Source organism: Protopterus annectens, chromosome 9.part0 (assembly GCF_019279795.1).
Source record: "Protopterus annectens isolate FY-2018-M chromosome 9.part0, PAN1.0, whole genome shotgun sequence".
NCBI lineage: Eukaryota > Metazoa > Chordata > Ceratodontiformes > Protopteridae > Protopterus > Protopterus annectens.
The window spans coordinates 592,369,754-592,390,038 of NC_056743.1; the positions used below are offsets into that span (position 1 = coordinate 592,369,754).

Below are 20,285 nucleotides of genomic sequence, written 5' to 3' on the forward strand. Positions count from 1 at the left end.
CACGTCTAGACCTACCCCTAGACTGGGAATCATAAGCAGGATATGTCCATCCCTTAGTAGGCCAATTTCTACTAAACTTGGAGGCTGCACCTGCAAAAATCTTTAACAGTTTGCATAGACTTAGCCTTGTCCTCCATTTTCTTTAAAACTGCTTCCACAGGCGAACCAAACAACACGTCAGACTGTAAAGGAGCATCCAAAATCCTTGTCTTAACATGCTCAGCTAAATTCTGATCCCTCAACCAGGCGTGCCTCACGAAGAACAGAACCAGTGGCAGCCACCCTCGAGGAGGCCTGCACAGCATCAAAACCACATTGCAAGGAATGCTTACCCACCTGTTCAGACACATGAACTAAATCCTGCAACTCTTTACACTCAATACCTTCTGCCAGAGCATCCACCTTAGACTTCAATTGTGAAAGGAGATAATTTTGATATTTTAACATGTGAAACTGGCAATTCAACCCTCATGGCTAAAGTGGAAGAAGTATACACTTTCTTTCCCCATCTATCCAAAGCCCTTGCCTCTTTATCAGGAGGAACAGGATTTTTAACAACAGAAGCCTTAACACCTTTAGGCCCCTGAGAGACAGTTTCCGGGTCTGCCCTAGGACTCTTAAACAGATACTTATGAGCTTCAGGCACCCTATAGTACCTATCCGGTTTAACTGGGGCAGGAGGCAAAGAATCAGGGTTCAGGGAAGTCTCTGCAAAAACATCTTCCACCACATTCAGAACAGGAGGTATAGCTAAAGGCCTATGCTGGGGTAAAAACAAGAATTCCCTAAGCCTCTTCCTGGAATCAGAGAAATCTTGTCCTTCCCATTTAAAATGCTCCCTCATGGAATGTAGAGTCTCTGAAAATGAAAAATCCTCAGGAGGAGATGCTGAAGGAGTAGAATCATCCACATCAGAATCAGAATAAGGAGGATACTCCTGCAAGTCTTCAGCCGAAGACTCAGAAGCCTCCGAACACTGCTCAAAACTCTCAAACTCAGGTTCCACCCTAGGCCTCTTATCAGGAGGGGGCATAGAACCTCGAATCATAGTAATCAAATCCTCTGCCATTTTAAGCATATGTTTCTTAGGCAAAGATCCTGAAGAGGTAGGAGAAACCCCCACTGAAGTTAAACCCGGCCTGCCTCTCAAAGAAGCCTTGGAAACAGAAGGGGAGGCTCTAACCACCTTAGGGAGAGAGGGAAGAACAGCCACCTGAGAAGCCCCTTCAGCCTGGCCTACCTCCTGAGAGGACACATCCTGTAACAGTAAAGTCTCTCCCTGAGACTCCAAAGAAACTCCTGGCAGAACCTCCGGCTCCACTGAGCCCTCTAAAGAACCGACGTCCGGGACTGTCGGTTCTTCCACTCTAGGCTTTGCTGCTTTGTCCTTGCGCTTTTGACGAAGCGGGCGGAGCATCCGACGGCATTTTATAATTACAACGCTTCCCAAAACTAACCTGGCACAGTCTAACCTTCTCTTAATGGTGCGTTTGTTAAATCTAGCACAAGAGCGGCATCCAACAACGCCGTGCTCAGGCCCTAAACAAGGTATACACAAGGTATGGTAATCCCTATGAGGTATCTGTTTTCCACAAGAAATACAGTTATTCACTTTTTCTGACATCCGGTTAAATACTGAGGCAAGAAAAACCAAAATATTCCCCAACGGGGTACTTAGCCAACTTTGATTCGGTCTGAAACTCCGACTTCAGAAAATTTCAGAACGCCAACCTGCACTCGCAAAACTGCTTCTGCATCGGACCATGCGGCAAAAAAGACTGAGGATATGACGTCGGTCATGCGCATTAGTACCCTGACGTCCTGACGTCAGACTAATGCGCCTTGACCGACGTCAGCCATATACTTTGGTATTCGGGCCGACTGGGACAGCGGACTACCCAATAGTTAGGACTGCAGCAATGTGGAATGAAGAACATCTAGGAGCCACACTCGAGTCCCCAAATTATGTGGACATCCTGCAGAAGGGCCGAGACAGATGCCTGGTGTCGAGGCATGGCCTCAAGCTCAATGCCAAAAAGTGCACCGTCATCCCCTTTGGTAAAAGCTCTGTACCCATGAACTACCACATAAACAGCAGTCTACTTAATGCCAAATGTATGATAAGACACCTTGGGACCCAGGTGGATGGTAGTCTCTCCTTTGATAATCACATTGTCACAGTAGTCAGGAAATCCTTCTATGTGGCACACCTCATCACAAAACGGTTCTCCTCCAGGGGAAAAAAAAAAAAAAAAAAAAAGAGGTCATTGATCCAGTCTACTCAGCACTCATTAGACCCATTATAGAGTACAACGCCCCTTTTGGAATGTACCTCACAAGACATCTGCAGCAGCTGGAAAGGCCACAGAAGTACCTCACAAAGAGGATTACTGGCCTTATGCCCTACATTGACCATCTCAAAAAAAAATCCAGCTTTACTCTGTAGCATATTGCCTACTCTGAGGAGATCTCTGCCTAACATATAAAACTATGTTAAACCCAGAGCGGTTGGACATGCTACACCTAAAGAAATCCCAATCCCTCAGAGCTACATGCTCTAGGGACCTAAACCTTGTCACCACAATAAACAGGACATGCTGGAGGGATAGATTTGTGTCCCAGAGACTTCCTATACTCTGGGACAAGCTACTCATCTAGGTCAAGCAGAGTTCCTCATTAGCACTCAAGAAAAATTCTGATGAGTGGATGGGAAACGGGAAATACATCCCGGGGATCACTTCTGTGGCTCTGCTCAACAGAGGTCCAGGAAATTAACTTTCTTGGGTGGCATAAGCCAGGGAACCCTGTTGGCTAGGCTTACTTAGGCCCTTGGGCCGATAGGTTCATAGGTAGATGCTAGGCTATGAATAAACAGAGGCTTTTTACGATGTAATAGCACATCAATTCAGCTAAAAAATAAATACAGATTAGCTCAATTTAATCTAGGATGAAGGCTTTATACAATGTCATACAAAACAAATGTTGATTAACTCAATTATATCTATATCCCAATACCATTTATATAATCACAATATCCACATTTACCACATGGGTTAGTTGTCCTCATCATTCCTGAATCTCATGATACCCTATCCGCACTGCGATAAACAGAGGCTTTTTACGATGTAATAGCACATCAATTCAGCTAAAAAATAAATACAGATTAGCTCAATTTAATCTAGGATGAAGGCTTTATACAATGTCATACAAAACAAATGTTGATTAACTCAATTATATCTATATCCCAATACCATTTATATAATCACAATATCCACATTTACCACATGGGTTAGTTGTCCTCATCATTCCTGAATCTCATGATACCCTATCCGCACTGCGATAACATATACAAATAAGAAAGTGATGGAGACGAGCAGAAATGGCAGACAAAAGCATTGCATGAGGAGTCATTACTGGGCACGTTGCAAGTGCAGCAAAGAGTATTTTGGCTGACATCAATGAGTCAAACACTAATTTCATGAACTTTAATCGTACTTTGACTTAGAAATGGGATCCAGTCTCGTCATGGTATTAGAAACACTAAAGATTTGGAGAAATTGAAAAGGGAGAGAAGACATACTGAATTCCACAAAATATGGTGCATTAGTCCCCTTTTAAATTGCATTTTGATAAGATCTTTTGTTATGGGTAGGGTTCAGAAGTTGAATTTTTATAGGATGTTCATAGCACCAACCATTATTTAAGGTTTGATGCAAAATATCTAGGACCAATGAAGATTTTTCAGAAGTACATGTTATTAAGTCAGAAGAAGATGCTTTTGAAACGGAGACAGATTGAAAAGCTTGCCATCTATCATAACAAGCTGTTACATCGCCAAAGTACGTAATCCAAGACATATCTTTAATAATAAAAAGGACACGCCCTGAGAATTTCCAGGCTGAATATGAAGGATAGTAAGTGTCAAAATGAGTTGGATCATCTTACTGAAAATTTTGTAACCTGGGGTTACAGTAGGAAAAGGATTAAGAGAACTTTTAACACAAGTCACTGACATAAGATCTGAAATAGCTAAACCATACTTTTCTGATAGGACTAGTGCAATAGAAAGGAGTAATGAATCAGGTAGTGACCAGATAAAATTCATTATGTTTTACAGTCGATAGTAAGGAAATAACTAATGTTATACAGAAGCACTGTAATATCCTCATGGTAAACGATAAAATAAAGAAAATAGTGGGTGATAAACCCTGTTTTAGATATAAAAATAAGAAATCGATGAATAAATTAATATGTTATTGCAGTGAGGATAGGATATCACGAGATTAAGGAATGATAAAGACAATTCACCCATGTGGCTTACTTCTAAGAAGTATAAATTTGATGTGAATGCTGACTGCAATAGCACTGATCTTGTGCATTTGCCCAAATGTGTTTTCTGTGCATCATTTTATATAGGTAAAACTAACAGACAACTAAGAGATAGGATTAAGGAACATCTGTACAAATATTGGAATGCATTTGCATGCCAATGCACTAGCAAAACATGTATTAATGACTTCTCCACAACATTCATTTAAATTCATGGCCACAGAAAAAAAAATTCATATAATTTAGCGCACTGGTGATGTTACGAACCTAACTGAGCTACATGAAAGTAAATGGATTTCAAGACTTAAGGCCTAAATGCAAAGGTACCAATCAAGCCTGCCCTAAAAGTTAGATGACTATATACAAGTCTATTTTAAACAATACAACATACTATGGAAAGTATATCTCATTACCATTTATATGCCTAGACTAAAACTGTCAACCTTTGTAAGTCTTAATACATATAGAAATTTCTTTATAATACAATTGAAGATGGTATAAAAACATAAGATCTTATGATACATTAATGTATTGTATATAGATACCGGGCCATTATTTGAAATAGATCATATGGCTCCAGTATAGATATAATTCTGTTAATCAATGTTTATTTTTAGTATGACACTTTATAAAGCCTTCCTCATAGATTAAATTGAGCTAATCCATATTTATTTTTAGCTGAACTGATGTGCTATTACATTGTAAAAAGCCTCTGTTTATACGCTGGCCATATAGCTATACTGGATATTAGCCCAACATTACCACTGCAGTCTATGTTAAAATAAAAGTAAAAAAGTGTTATGCAGTGACATCAGAGCATTTTAGACCTGATTTTTTAGGCAAGACAAAAATAATTAATAATATTTTTATTTTTGCCTTTTATTATGAGTTTATTTACATACATAATTAGTTTAATATTTTAAAAGATATTCAGTAGTTCTTGTGGATCATGTTAGTCCTATATGTACTGAATGCAAACAGTGAATGAGAGACTTAGTTCGCACGCTTACGCTTACTGCATAGAAGAGGTTTACCTTGGGATTTATGTAACGTGCATGCAACTTAATAAAGAGTAATAAGCAGAAGTTTGAATGTCATAAGGTATGACTCTAATGGGTTTGAATACATAAAAACATCCTTAAATGCCTCTAAAAAAACATATTTTTAAGTAATTTGAAATGATCAGAGTTTTAAAAAAGCGATCACATAGGGAACCTGAATTTATAGTAGATCGCACAGAGTATGTTTATATGTCTTTTCAATGAAATTTCATACTTTTGCATTAGAAGCTTAAATGATAAGTTTAAATGAAAGGATGTAATGAATATATGTTGTATGCATAGATATGTACTGTGGATCGCAAGGTGAAGGCAGTAAAGAACTGACAATTATGAGATTAAAACCGTATGTGCCTTTAACACAAATTTATCGGACATTTACTAGCTGGAAAATGCGATTAACTGATTATGGAACCTCAATGGATAAGGGAATTTTTAACTGTACTTAAATCCTGTTTTACTAGTGCTATGATTTAGTCTGAAGAAGCAAGTGTTACTGTGGCCGTGTCTTGGTTCATTTGCTATTGTTTTTATATTTATGTTAATTTGCTTTTATTAGTGAGTATTCACTACAGTTTATCTTAACTGCTGGTGTAGCTTTGTGTATGGTGATTTTAGGCTTATCTTAACATTTATATACAGATGGACCTGCTTTGGAGGGATAGTTCATTTGGTACTTGGGAACAGAGGAAAGAAAAACCTATTTTAAGATTTTGTATGACCACTCTTTTCCTACAACACTTAAAAAAATCTGCAGCAACAGCAGCGCCAAACAAACTCTAGGTATCCAAAGGAGAATTTAATATTATTACCTTGACATCCTCTGGAAGGGATTGAAGCCTAAGCCAGGAATACAGTTTAATAACAGACCCTAAAACAGCTGTCTTAGATGAAGCATCAGCAGTATTATAGCTACAATTAACAGAATGTCTAGCAACTTGGAAAACACAGCTAACCAAAGGCATGCCTGAAGTCTTATCAGACTGCGGCATGTTAGCTAAAACTCACCCCAGTTTGGAAAGAAGGGAAAGCATACATCTGATCACATGCATCAGATAACTGGTGCCCCTAAAAGCCAAGATAACAAAGGTATACACCTTTGTGCCATATCTGTCCATTACTCTGCTATCTTTGTCAAATGGCAAGAGTTTCGATGAAGCCAGAATCTTAGTGGGCTTATCAGTCAAGATGGAGATAACAAAAGGATCCGATGAGAGAAATTTCTGAGCCGGAGGAACATTATAAAATCCATCCAGCTTTTTAGGAGTAGTAGGCAGAGACTCGGGTGTTGAGAAGCAGATGCAAAGGTATTTAATAGAGCCTCAGGGACAAGTGAAAGTGCAGAAGGGCAACAGGAATCCATCCATAGGAGATCATAAAATCTTTTTTTATATTTTTAATCTCAGACATTAGAGAGCTTTTTCCACTTAAATATTCCATCGTTTTAAGAACAGTATCCCCAAGAGAAAATAAGTTAACCACTCGGAAATCAGGAAAAATAAAATAAACAAACAGTATCCACCACATCAAAACCCAAAGCGAGAGGCAAATGAATCTGGGAAGAACAAGTTAAAGACTCCTCCAAAGAATCTAAATCTTCATCAGAAGTCATCTCCCTAGCCCTCTTTGAAGTAGAAGAAATTCCTACAGGATAAGGGACTAATTAACCTCTGAGAAGGTTTCAAAGCCACGAGTATTGTAAGAAGATTTTGGGTAAAATCTTGTCACTCCTTTTGGGGTCCTTAGTAATAAGAGCAACATATCTTGTTTTCTGTTTTTGTTTTAACAGGGAAGACCACACCGACAAACCTCAAGAGGTTCTGAACTCTGGCATACTTCTATCAAAGAATCTGGGACTTTTTTCTCTCGCTAAAATTTGCAGAATCCCCCAAGGCCCTTTCCGAATTACCAGCCACAGTTATCCATCCACTCCTCCTCATCCTCACTGGATGTTGGCTCAGCTTCAGAAGATGTGCAAGGTACACAATCCAGTATCAGCCTCAAACAGGATCATAACAGAGACCTCTGGCAAGGTCAAGTGCGAGACAGAAGAGATGAAGCCTATTATGGTAGTCAGTGAGCTCAGGACTAAAAACACTGTTACTGCACCGGTTATTCCATTAGAAAGTACAGTTTTGTACCTACCATAAATGTAGATGTCCGAGAGGTATGCATCTGCAGTCCTAACAAATGGGTTGTCCTGCCTCAGGCAGCCCTTCGGTCGGCCGGATTCCAAAGTCTGGGTCTGGCCTCGGCTGATGTCGCACTTCACCCGACGTCATTGCTGCTGTCAATTGGGTATAAAGGCATCAGCCGACACCATTTTCCTCAGTGTTTCTTGCCCCAGATGCCAGGTGCCCTCTAGGAAGGCTAAATTTGGATAAATGCAAATGATTCCAAACAATAGAGAGCAAACAAAAATAAACATGTATGTACATATATACAAACAAATACACCATAATAGATTCCCCCAGCTAGCTACAAGATGGGCAAATACCCGAGGAGTACCACAGAGGGGAAGGAGGGTGGGTAATCCTGACTGCAGATGCATACCTCTCGGACATCTACATTTATGGTAGGTACAAAACTGTACTATGTCCTTCAAGGCTGCATCTGCAGTCCTAACAAATGGGTAGAATACCATAGCCAAACTGGGGGAGGAGGCACTAAGAAGATTATGGTGTAGTTAAGATCCCTTGCAAAACAGCAGTGGCAAAGCCTGCTCGGGATCTGGAGTATAAAGGCAGATTATAATGCTTGGCAAATGTATGCACGGAGCTCCAAGTAGCAGCCTCTAAAATGTCTTTGGTAGCCACTCCTCGTAAGAAAGCTGTAGTAGTGGCTGTTGCCCTTGTGGAGTGAGGTCTGATGTTTTTTGGAGTTGTCTTCCCATGAAAGGAGTAACAAAATCTAATGCAATTTCCTATCCATTTTGAGATTGTCTGTTTTGAAATTGCTTTTCCTTCCATTCCTGCTGCATATGCTACCAGAAGCTGGTCAGTTTTTCTATTGTTCTTGGTTCTGCCCAGGTAGTAGCGCAATTGCCTGTGTACATCCAAGGTGTGCAGTAGCCTTTCCCCCCTGTTCTGTGGGTTGGGGAAGAATGTTGGTAGGTGGATTGCTTGGTTCAATGATACCCTGGAGACCACCTTTGACATAAAAGTAGGGTTAGTTCTCAAGGACACTCTATCCTGATGGAAGATAAGGAAGGGCTGTACTGCCATTAATGCCTGTAATTCAGAAACCCTTCTTGCTGAAGTGATTGCAAGCAGGAAAGTAGTTTTCCAAGATAAGAACTGTAATTCTGCTGTTGCTGCTGGTTCAAAAGGGGGAAGTGTTAACTTTTCCAGCACAAAGTTCAGGTCCCATGTAGGCAGAGGTGGCTTCCTTAGAGGCTTTACATTTTTAATTCCTCTCAGAAACTGCCTGAGTAGAGGATGAGAGAAGACTGGAGGATCCATGTTGTATTCTGCTGAAATTGCTGATGCATGAATCTTGATGGAGGAGTAAGACAGGCCATTGTGGAAAAGTTTTGCTAAATATTCCAGAATGTTAGCTATGTTTGCCAATGATACATTGTCTCCTTTTGCTGCACTCCAAATGAGGTATCTTTTCCATTTTGCTGAATAAGTCTTCCTTGTGGAGGGTCTGCGAGCCTCCAGGATAATGTCTTTAACCCTCGGAGATAAATCTGGGTTATTTTGTTTTATGTAAGATTCCAAGCAGCTAGCTGCAGTGTTTTCAAGTTTGGATGCAGGATCTTGAAGTTGTTCTGTGTTAGCAGCAAAGGAACTAGAGGTAGAGGCCATGCGTGTGTCCGAGACATACTTCTCAGAAGCGGGTACCAATGCTGCCTCGGCCAGTCTGGAGCTATCAGTATGATCCTTGGGTGATCCTCTTTGATCTTCAGTAGCACTTTGTGCATCAAAGGTAGAGGTGGGAATGCATATGCTGCTAGGTTTTCCCAACTGAAGGATAGGGAGTCCACCTTCCAAGCAAGTGGGTGGTATGTCCTTGTGCAGAATTTTCTCAATTGGTGGTTGTGTGGGGATGCGAACAGGTCTATTTCTGGTAGCCCCAATTTCTCTGTAATGGTTTTGAAGATGTCCGGATGCAGTGGGCATCCGTGGTCGTTCTGCTTAATGTGTCCGCTGATATATTTTCTTTTCCTGGCACAAATAAGGCCTGGAGCTGAATGTTGATGTTCAGGGCCACATTCCACAGGTCCATTGCCATCCGGCATAGAGGATATGAATGTGTGCCTCCCTGCTTGTTGATATACCACATAACTGTGGTGTTGTCTGTCCTTATCAGCAAATGACCCTGTTGAAGAAACGGTCTGAATTGCCAGTTTCACTGCCAGCATCTCTTTTTGATTTATGTGTAGGTTCAGCTGGTCCTGTGCCCATAGGCCTTGTATACACTTGTCTGCCATGTGTGCCCCCCAACCAAGGTCTGAGGCGTCCGTGGTGATAGTCTGGCTTGGGTGAGGGCTGTGGAAAGGCAGTCCTTTGTTCAACTGACAGGCCTGAGCCCACCACAGGAATTCTTGCTTCAGGCATGGAATTATTGGAATTTGGGTTTCTAGGCTGTGCTTGTGCTGAGACCATAAATTCCTTAGGTACCACTGCAACTTCCTCATATGCAGTCTGGCATGTGGGATCAAAATTATGCAGGATGCCATGTAACCCAGGGCTTGCAGGATTTTCCTTGCTGTAAGCTGGTTCTGCGTTGTTAATGCCTTGAAATACAGTGGTAGTTGTTTTTGCTTTTCTGCTGTGAGAAATGCCATTTGATTTGATGTGTCCAGCTCTGCACCCAAGAATGTAATCCTTTGGGATGGCACCAGCCTTGACTTTTTTATGTTGACTGTGTATCCCAAGGCCTGCAGTAGGTGAATAACCTTTTCCAAATCTTTTGTTAATTTGATCTTGTTGTCCGCTTGTATCAGGCAGTCGTCCAGGCATGGATAAATTTGAATTCCCTGAAGCCTGCAATGAGCAATTACTGATGCCAGGCATTTCGTGAATACTCTGGGCGCAGTAGATAAGCCAAAGGGCAATGCTGAGAATTGATAATGCTCTGATCCTGCAAGAAATCTGAGGTATCTTCTGCAATCTGGTCGAATAGGGACGTGCAGGTATGCCTCCTTGAGATCTAGAGTCACCAGCCAAGACTCCTTGCCCAGCATGGGAAGAAGGTGCTTTAGGGTCAGCATTTCGAATTTTGGAACAATGAGATATGTGTTGAGAGCGGACAGGTCGAGAATAGGCCTCCATTGGTTTTCTTTTCTTGGCACCAGGAAAAGTCTGGAATAAAATCCTTGTCCTTGTTCCATAGCCGGTACCTTTTCTATAGCTCTCATCCTTAGTAAGTGGTTGATTTGTCCTAGAGCGTTTGTCTTTTGGTTTGGTGGTAGGTTTGGCATTCCTCTCTTCCTTGGTAGAGTATGGAAGTGAAACCTGTAACCTTTGTCTATTGTCTGTAAAATCCATTTGTCTCCTGTAATGCAATGCCAGTTTACTGAAAATAAGGCTAGCTTTCCGCCTAAGGGTGCTTCCAGTTGTTCCCTGGTAGGCGGTATCAGAGCCAAGTCACTGCGACTGTCCTGTGGAAGTGGTAGTAGCTGGATCTGCGGCAGTACTTCTCTGGTTGTTAGTCTGCCACTGACGTCCCCTGTAGGCACCTCTGGATTGACCTCTGCTTCTTGAGCGCCTATTTCTGCCTCTCTGTGCTCTGGTGTCTGGAAAGGACCAATTCTTCGAAGGCCAGTTTCTACTAAACCTAGGAGGCTGGACCTGTAAGAAGTCCTTGACTGTTTGGACAGATTTTGCTTTTTCCTCCACCTTCTTTAACACTTGCTGTGCAGGGGAGCCAAACTGAGTTTCTCCATGGGAGCATCTAGGAGCTTTGACTTTACATGGTCTGGTAAGGATTGCTCTTTTAACCATGCATGCCTTCTGATCACTGTACCTGTCATAGCTGATCTAAAGGAAGCCTGCAGTGCATCATAGCCGCATTTTAAGGAATGATTACTGACCTGCTGAGTGTTATGTACCAAATCCTGAAGGGACTTACGGTCTATAGGTTCAGGAGAGGATAGTTTTTTATTTAGCTGATCTAACAAAAATTCCTGATACTGAATCATGTGGAATTGGCAGTTTAAAGCCCTAGCCGAAAGAGTAGCAGAAGTATAAACTTTTTTACCCCATCTCTCTAATACTCTAGATTCTCTTTCAGAGGGGAGGGGGTTCTTGGCAGTTGCTACAGCTTTGGGGCCTTGAGAAATAGTTTCAGGATCTGCAATAGGAGCCTTATACAGGTGATAATGTGTGTCCGGGACCCTGTAGTATCTGTCGGGCTTAGCAGGGGCCGGAGGTAGAGAGTAAGGGGCAGTACAAGCATCATTGAATGCATCATCCACAACTGTTAGTACTGGAGGAATGGCTAAAGGCCTATGCTGTGGCAAATGTAAAAAGGTCCTTAGCAGTTTCCTTGAATCTGAAAAATCCTGGCCCTGCCATTGAAATTGTTCCCTCATAGTATGCAAGGTTTCCCCAAAAGAAAACTCCTCAGGAGGAGAGGCAGAAGGAATGGAGTCTTCTGCGTCAGAATCCTCATATGGAGAATAAGGGCCTTCTGGAGGATTTGAGTTTTCTGAATCATCAGAGGAATAATCCGTAGAAACTGGTTCAGGGGGCTCTGCTCTAGACCTCTTCTCTGGAGGGGGATGAGAGGCCCTGTCAGGGTGAGGCTGGGTTCCCCTGATCAAAGAAATGAGATCCTCTGCCAGGCTGAGCATTTGGGAACTAGAGCTAGGCCTGTGTGAGGGGGTTTTAGAAGGCAAGGCCTTAGAAGATTTAGCTGCTTTAGCCCTAGAGAAAGCCTTGATAGACATGGATGCAGGGGGCTTAGCAGCTCCACGTGCAGGAGTAGATATGTCTAAAGGAATAGTATCTGATAAATCCTGGGTGCCTGCTACAGCAGGAGAAATTTCAGTAGCAGATTCAGCCATGCTGTGTGAGGCCTCGGCTGCAGGAGGAATGCTTTCGGCCGAAGGAAGAACCGAGGACTCTGTTTCATCCGAAACAGAGACACTCGCGGTTGGCTTAACCGTGGTTTCGGCCGAAACCGCAGACCTCGAATGTCGGTCCTTTTCCTTACGCTTTTTAGCTAATTGTGAAGTCGGAGTCTCCGACGGCATTTTGTAAGCAAAAGCGGGACCAAAAAACTCCTCCGCAAACTCCGACCGACGTCTAAGTGTCCGTCGGTTGAAGGAAGCACAGGCTAGACAAGCTGTTACGTCGTGGTCTGGGCCTAAGCAAGGAAGGCAGTAAGAGTGGAAATCCTTATGAGGTATTTGTTTCCCACAAGTTAAACAATTATTTACTTTTTCTGACATCGGCTGAGGCAAGAAAGAGTCACCAACGGGGTAATTAGCTTTTTAGAAGTCTTTGGTAGTAGAAATCTCTGGATCTGACCGACCGGCACTTGCGAACAGCTTCTGCTTCGGGCACCGCGCGGCAAGAAAGACTGAGGAAAATGGCGTCGGCTGATGCCTTTATACCCAATTGACAGCAGCAATGACGTCGGGTGAAGTGTGACATCAGCCGAGGCCAGACCCAGACTTTGGAAATCCGGCCGACCGAAGGGCTGCCTGAGGCAGGACAACCCATTTGTTAGGACTGCAGATGCATCCTTGAAGGACATCTATGAAAACACAAAGGTAACCATAAGCTTGGGCACTTGAAAAAAATGTTTCCCATGCTAGTTTTAAGATGCCAAGTCTGCACAGCTACCAGAGAAACACAAATACAAGTTTTTTGAACTAATTAATCACTATTTTTCCCCAGTAACTGCCATCTCCTGAGGGATAAGAACAGGTTTCCCCACCAACAATGGCCTTTAATACAGGCATCTATACAAATGATGGACTGAGTGGAGGCCTTGCTGTGTGCTGCATTCACACCTACATTATACAAACCCATCCAGCCAGTTAAGAAACATCGGGCCTGTATTTCTGCCTTCAGAGTCACAATGGCTATTCCCTCAGCCTCTGCCTGTAATTGTTTCAAGACATTTGACCTGTACCTTGCAAATACTGCCTTCCTAGCAATTAATTATTCTTTTTTACATTTTCTTTATTAGTTTTTGACAAATCATTTACATACATAAAGCAATTAATTATTCTGAAAGCTAAGGTAGCAGTCATGTACACCCCCCCCCCAAAAAAAAAAAAACAGTCCAAGATGGAGTTCTCCCAGAAAATGTGAAGTGTGTTGAAGGGGGAACCACTTTAGACATGGAGGATACAGGTACATAACAACAGAACTATGGGAGCCTCTAAAACAGTACATCTACCTACAACCAGGGGGCTGAAATTTCAGTCCAACTAGGGTGCAATAAATGCATCCAAAAATGAAAGAATGGTCACTGGGTTAGGTGATCCAGATAAGATGAATTTAGATTTTTTTGTTTCTGTATGATTAATAATAACTTCCAACAGAAGGTAAAGTATTCGCCTTAGATAAAGTATTCCTAAAATGAAATACCCTGGGGGGAAGAACATGATGGCCTCTTACATAGGCTAAACCAAAGGTCTCAGGGAAGGGGACTGAGCAAGTATCAAAACAGGCCCTGCACTAAGCCTGGGGGGAAAAAGCTGAGAGGTCTACCTGAGCTTTCCCCAATTCCCCTCATTGGGAAACTTCTCAAACATCTGCTGAAAGCCAAACGACATTGAGGCTTGGAAGAAGGCCTCTCTCTCTCTTACTGAGGAGAAGCTTTAGAACACCAGCTTCCTTCAACTCATGGTCTTTTCACCAAACCCAGCACTGACAAGAGGTGATGCTGTGCTCTGGGTCTAAACAGAAGTCACCACTTATGCAAGTCCTTGCATGGATGTGCCGGTCACAAGCTCACTACCTGTGGTGTGCATTTCTTGATATCGGATAACTACCCAATACAATGTATTTTGTGGTATTGTTGCTGTGCTTCTTAAAAAATATAAATAAATAAAATAAAAAAGGCGCCCCCTAAAAAAAGGTGCCCCCAAGAAGGGGTCATCTAAGGTGAACCAATGTTCAGCTGATGTGATACATGCTATGTAAACACGAACTGTGGCAACACAGAACTGGGGATAGTAAAGATATAGGTCAGCTTTATACGAGAAGTATGCCAATATTCCACAATGCCACTATCCATCCATCCAAGAGTGAGGAGGTTACACACCTCTGACAGTTGGGTCAGACCTTGAGCCTTTAACAAGTAAAGTCTCAGGAACAAAAAGACTGCAAAGAGGTTCATACCATGAACATAAACATATGCTTAAGGTGTAAGGGCTGTATCAAAAGTGAGACCTGACAGAGGGTGAACATATTGTACCTCAGAAAAGGGAAATGCTTCCAACACACCACAACCTTGGAGTTCCACTATTCCAAGTATCATAAGAACAGTCCTTGGGATTTTAAAAAGCACAGAATGTAAGAAAAGAAAACCAGTCTCAGGGATAGAGGGGAGGTTCAAGTAGCTATTTTCAATCAACAACTCCTGTCACAGATCCAAATAAAAGCTACATAGCTCCTCTTACTAAACATAAGGGTGGTGGCCAATCTTTTATAATCAACTCGACTAATGTCACAAACATTATAACTCAGCAAATAAAAACTTTCCACGGCTGCCAAGAATATTCCTACTTCATTATTCTGCACCACACATACAACACACTCTAGTTAAGCTTTCAGAAAAACAATAAAGAGGTAAAGAGACTCCAGATATACCAAACATGGAAAGGGATGGAGTGCTATACAAGATGAACCTTCTAAGAGCTATCATGGAAACTAGACAACTTCTGTATCCAATTATAGATCCCTCTTCAAGTGCCAACTGGACAGATTCCCTAGTTAATTCAATTCATCTTATGGCTTGGACTATGGTGACCCCAAACAAGATTCATAGTAATGGACAGCTTGCTGCGTCAGACAATGATGCAGAGGGAGGACCACACTGGAAAAGCACACTCGTTATCCAAAGTGGCTTTAAGGAAAAAAGCTCAGAAGCAAGAATGAGCCCACTGCATGTAAGAGCTTTCCATGTTTACCTTGGCAAACTTCAATACATCTGGCTGATAAACTAGAAAGTGTGAAGCTAGCACCTTCAGACCAAATTTAAAATTGTTGCTCATCTCGGTTGTGGAAATCCTTAATATGGAAAAAACAATCCATTCTGTTAGTACACCATGGAAATAAAACTTTGACAGTATAATTTGAAGTGGGCTCCACAGTTACTTCTGGCACAATGGAAGCATATATTCTAAGCATCATCCTCTTATCATGTAGAACATTAAGTAAGAAGTCTGAACAGACAGCTTGCAAATCAGAAACTTTTGTCATCAAAACAATGGACATTAAGAAAAAGACTACCGAAAGAAGTACTTCATCTCTGCTCAGCTGAAGGAGGAAGCTTAGACATCTTGCAAATCTATTCACACACCAGGCAGATCGATAGCAGAGACTACAGTCTAGCCTAATGGGGTGCTGCATTCTTGAGTGTGTCATCATTTGGATGAGATGTTAAACCAAGGCCCCATCTGCTTTGAGTGGTGGAAGCTCAGGCAGGCGTAAAAGACCCCACAGCACCTATTAAAAAGATTTGGGCCCTTTAATTAACACGATATAAACATTTATAGAATTCACAAAATGTTTACCGGCACATATCTACCATATTTCTAGTTTTTGCGATTTATATTTTTTCTTGTAACATACCCATTGTTCCATTATTCTTCCACAGCCATAATTTAAATTTCACAATATATCTGCCAAAATCCAATTTCCCATTAAACACAATTTCAACCTTTCATTCCAAATAAACCACAAGACATAAATCTATCTCATCCTACCCTACATATTCTTATTCTAATATCCATAATCATATTCATATCTATATTGTCTGCCATTAATAAATAGTCACAAAAATGTTTTCTTTACACAACTTTTTCCAGAGTTTCACCACTCTTTTTTTTTTTTTTTTTTTTTTAAATATAAAAGCAAGCATGCTCCGTTTTCTCATACTTCCTACAAAGTACGTACACACACACACACACACACACCTTTTTTATATATCATGTTCCCCTTTACTGGCAACTTATTTATTACCAGTCTCTATAGGAAATCCTGGCACCATCTTTTTCCTTATGTTAAAATGGATTTCACGGCTTTAACTATTGCTGCTGCCTTTTTTTTTTTTTTTTTTTTTTTAACATACAATAAATAGAACATGCTAGAGGGATAGATTCCTGTCCCAGAGACTTCCCTACCTATCTATATCAAACAAAGCTCCTCATTAGCACTCAAGAAAAATCTTGATAACTGGATGGGAAATTCACCCCGGGGATCACTTCTGTGGCTCTGCTCGACAGGGGCACAGGAAAATAATTTTCTTGGGTGGCGAAAGCCAGGGTACCTTTTTGGCTAGGCTTATCTAGGCCCTAGGGCCAGTAGTAACTACCTATGAACCTTTACTGAATTATCGCTTGTGACATAGGCAAAATTATACAAACGTAATTAAATTGTATTAAATTACATTAACATTATACTTTACATATACTGCTATATATCATATAACCTAAGCAACATTACATAAAATTATTCAATTCCTGTCCCCTTTTTTTAAAGAAACGTCTTTATTAAACCATCATTTACAACATAAGCATTCATACATTTATATAAAAATGAAAAGGAACCACACCAACACAATCCTAGTTGTAAGCATTTTACATCACACACACCATAGGAACACACTCACTCCCAGCTGCAAACATTATACATCGCTGATAATCTGACTAACAAACAAACCCAAAAGGGTAAATAAACTGAGAATATGAAAAACAGATAATCCCAATGAACGACCAGGTCACACCAACTTTATTTTCAACAAAATAATCCAGTGACTAAGCACTTTCGCCATTCATTTGGCTTCTTCAGAGTCATTGGATAGTACACAAAAGTACAGTTTTGTACCTACCATAAATGTAGATGTCCGAACTGGATAGCATCTGCAGTCATAACAACTGGGTTGTCCTGTCGTCAGGCAGCCCCTCGGTCGGCCGGATTCCAAAGTCTGGGTCCGGCTTCGGCTGATGTCGCACTTCACCCGACGTCATCTCTGCTGGTCTTCGGGTATAAAGGCGTCAGCCGACGCCATTTTCCTCAGTGTTTCTTGCCCCAGATGCCAGTTGCCCTCTTGGAAGGCTAAATTTTGGATAAATGCCAATGTTTCCAAAAAGATAGAAGGCAAACACAAGAAATAAGCATGTATGTACATATATACAAACAAATACACCATAAGAGACTCCCCCCACCAGCTAGCTATTAGGGGGGTAAATACCCTAGGAGTACCACAGAGGGGAAGGAGGAGGTAATCCTGACTGCAGATGCTATCCAGTTCGGACATCTACATTTATGGTAGGTACAAAACTGTACTATGTCCTTCATGGATGCATCTGCAGTCATAACAACTGGGTAGAATACCATAGCCAACTAGGGGAGGAGGAAGAAGAAATTATGGTGTGGTAAGGATCCCTTGCAGTACAGCAGTGGCAAACCCTGCTCGGGATCTGGAATACAGAGGTAAATTATAATGCTTGGCAAATGTATGCACGGAGGTCCAAGTAGCCGCCTCAATGTCCTTGGTTGCCACTCCTCGTAAGAAGGCTGTGGTAGTGGCTGTTGCCCTTGTGGAATGAGGTCTTATGTTCTGTGGAATTGGTTTTCCATGGAAGGAGTAACAGAATCGTATGCAATTTCCTATCCATTTTGAGATTGTCTGTTTGGAAATTGCTTTTCCTTCTCTTCCTGTTGCATAGGCTACAAAAAGCTGGTCAGTTTTTCTGTTACTTTTGGTTCTGTCCAGGTAGTAGCGTAGCTGTCTATGTACATCCAAGGTATGCAGCATTCTTTCCCCTCTGTTTTGTGGGTTGGGGAAGAAGGTAGGTAGGTGGATTGCCTGGTTTAAAGACACTCTGGATACCACCTTAGGCATAAATGTAGGATTAGTTCTCATGGACACTATCTTGGTGGAAGATTAGGAAGGGTTGTACTGCCATTAGGGCCTGAAGTTCAGAAACCCTCCTTGCTGAGGTTATTGCCAGTAGGAAAGCAGTTTTCCATGATAGATGCTGTAGGTCTGCTGTTGCTGCTGGTTCAAAAGGCGGGAGTGTCAACTTTTCTAGCACAAAGTTCAAAGTCCCAAGCTGGCAGTGGTGGTTTCCTAGGAGGTTTTACATTCTTGATCCCTCTGAGGAACTGCCTGAGTAGAGGATGTGAAAAGACCGGTGGATCAAAGCTGTATTCTGCTGAAATAGCTGATGCATGTATCTTGATGGAGGAATAGGACAGGCCTGTATGTAGAAGCTCTGCCAAATACTCCAGAATGTTAGCAATATCTATATTCGACACGTCTTTTCCTCTTTCAGCACTCCAAATGACAAACCTTTTCCATTTTCCTGCATAGTTCCTTCTTGTTGAAGGTCTGCGGGCTTCAAGGATAATGTCTTTAACCCTTTGGGAAAGATCTGGATTAGTTGCTGCTATGTGATGTTCCATGCAGTCAGTTGCAAGGTTTTTAGGTTTGGATGCATGATGCTGTAATTGTAGTTAACATCAAAGGCATCAGGGGTATTGCCCACATTTTGTCCCGAGACATGCTCCTCAGCAATGGGTACCAGTGTTGTCTTGGCCGGTTCGGAGCTATCAGGATTATCCTTGGACGTTCCTCCTTGATTTTTAGTAATACCTTGTGTATCAAGGGAAGAGGTGGGAATGCATATGCTGTCAGACCTTTCCAGCTGAAGGAGAGCGAATCCACCTTCCATGCAAGCGGGTGGAATGTCCTTGTGCAGAATTTTTTGAGCTGGTGATTGAGAGGGGAAGCGAATAGATCTGTCTGCGGCATTCCCCATTTCTTTGTGATGGTCTTGAAGATGTCCGGGTGTAGCATCCATTCGTGAGCATCCGAGGTGGTTCTGCTTAATATGTCTGCTAGAGTGTTCTCCTTTCCCGGTACAAACATTGCCTGTAACTGGATGTTGTAGCTGAGTGCCAGGTTCCAAAGGTCCAAAGTCATTCTGCATAGGGGGTATGAATGAGTGCCTCCCTGTTTGTTGATGTACCACATGACTGTGGTGTTCTGTCCTTATCATCAGATGGCCTTCTTTGAGAAATGGGCTGAATTTTTGGATTGCCAGTTTTACTGCCAGCATTTCTTTTTGGTTGATGTGCAGGTGTAGCTGGTCCTGAGTCCACAATCCCTGTACACATTTGTCCAGCATGTGAGCCCCCCATCCTAGGTCTGAGGCGTCTGTTGTGATGGTTTGGCTTGCTCGAAGGTTGTGAAAGGGTAGGCCTGGATTTGTCTGGCATGCTTGAGCCCACCATAGGAACTCCTGTTTTAGGCATGGGATTAGTGGTATTTCTGCTTCTAGGCTGTGCCTGTGTTGGGACCATAAATTCTTTAGGTACCACTGTAGTTTTCTCATATGCAGTCTGGCATGTGGGACCAAGATTATGCATGATGCCATGAAGCCCAAGGCCTGCAGAACTTTTCTTGCTGTTAGCTTGTTCTGTTTTGTTAGTGCCAAGAAGTAAAGAGGGAGTTCTTTTGTTTTTCTGCAGTTAGGAATGCCATTTGTTTTACTGTGTCCAATTCAGCCCAAGAATGTCCTTGTTTGGGATGGTATCAGTCTTGACTTTTGAAAATTGACTGTGTATCCCAGGGCTTGTAGCAAGTAAATGACCCTTTGCAAATCTGTTGTCAGCTTGCTTTTGTTGTCCGCTTGTAGCAGGCAGTCGTCCAGGTATGGATAAATTTGGATTCCCTGTAGTCTGCAGTGGGCGATTACTG

The 20,285-nt window shown here is 42.0% G+C and overlaps 1 protein-coding gene across 4 annotated transcripts in view; it reads right to left on the reverse strand.

Moving 5' to 3' along the window:
- Positions 1-20,285, reverse strand: part of PPP2R2A (protein phosphatase 2 regulatory subunit Balpha) — a 1,574,838-nt gene that overhangs the window by 1,306,754 nt on the left and 247,799 nt on the right. For 2 of the 4 annotated variants that reach the window (XM_044083138.1, XM_044083142.1), the window contains exon 1: positions 3,046-3,085. The exons of the other annotated variants lie outside the window; for them this stretch is intronic. In XM_044083138.1, coding sequence (XP_043939073.1) covers positions 3,046-3,070 — 25 coding nt within the window. In that variant the 5' untranslated portion in view covers positions 3,071-3,085. Of the gene's footprint in view, positions 1-3,045; positions 3,086-20,285 lie in introns of those variants that run through there. 4 annotated transcript variants of the gene reach the window in all.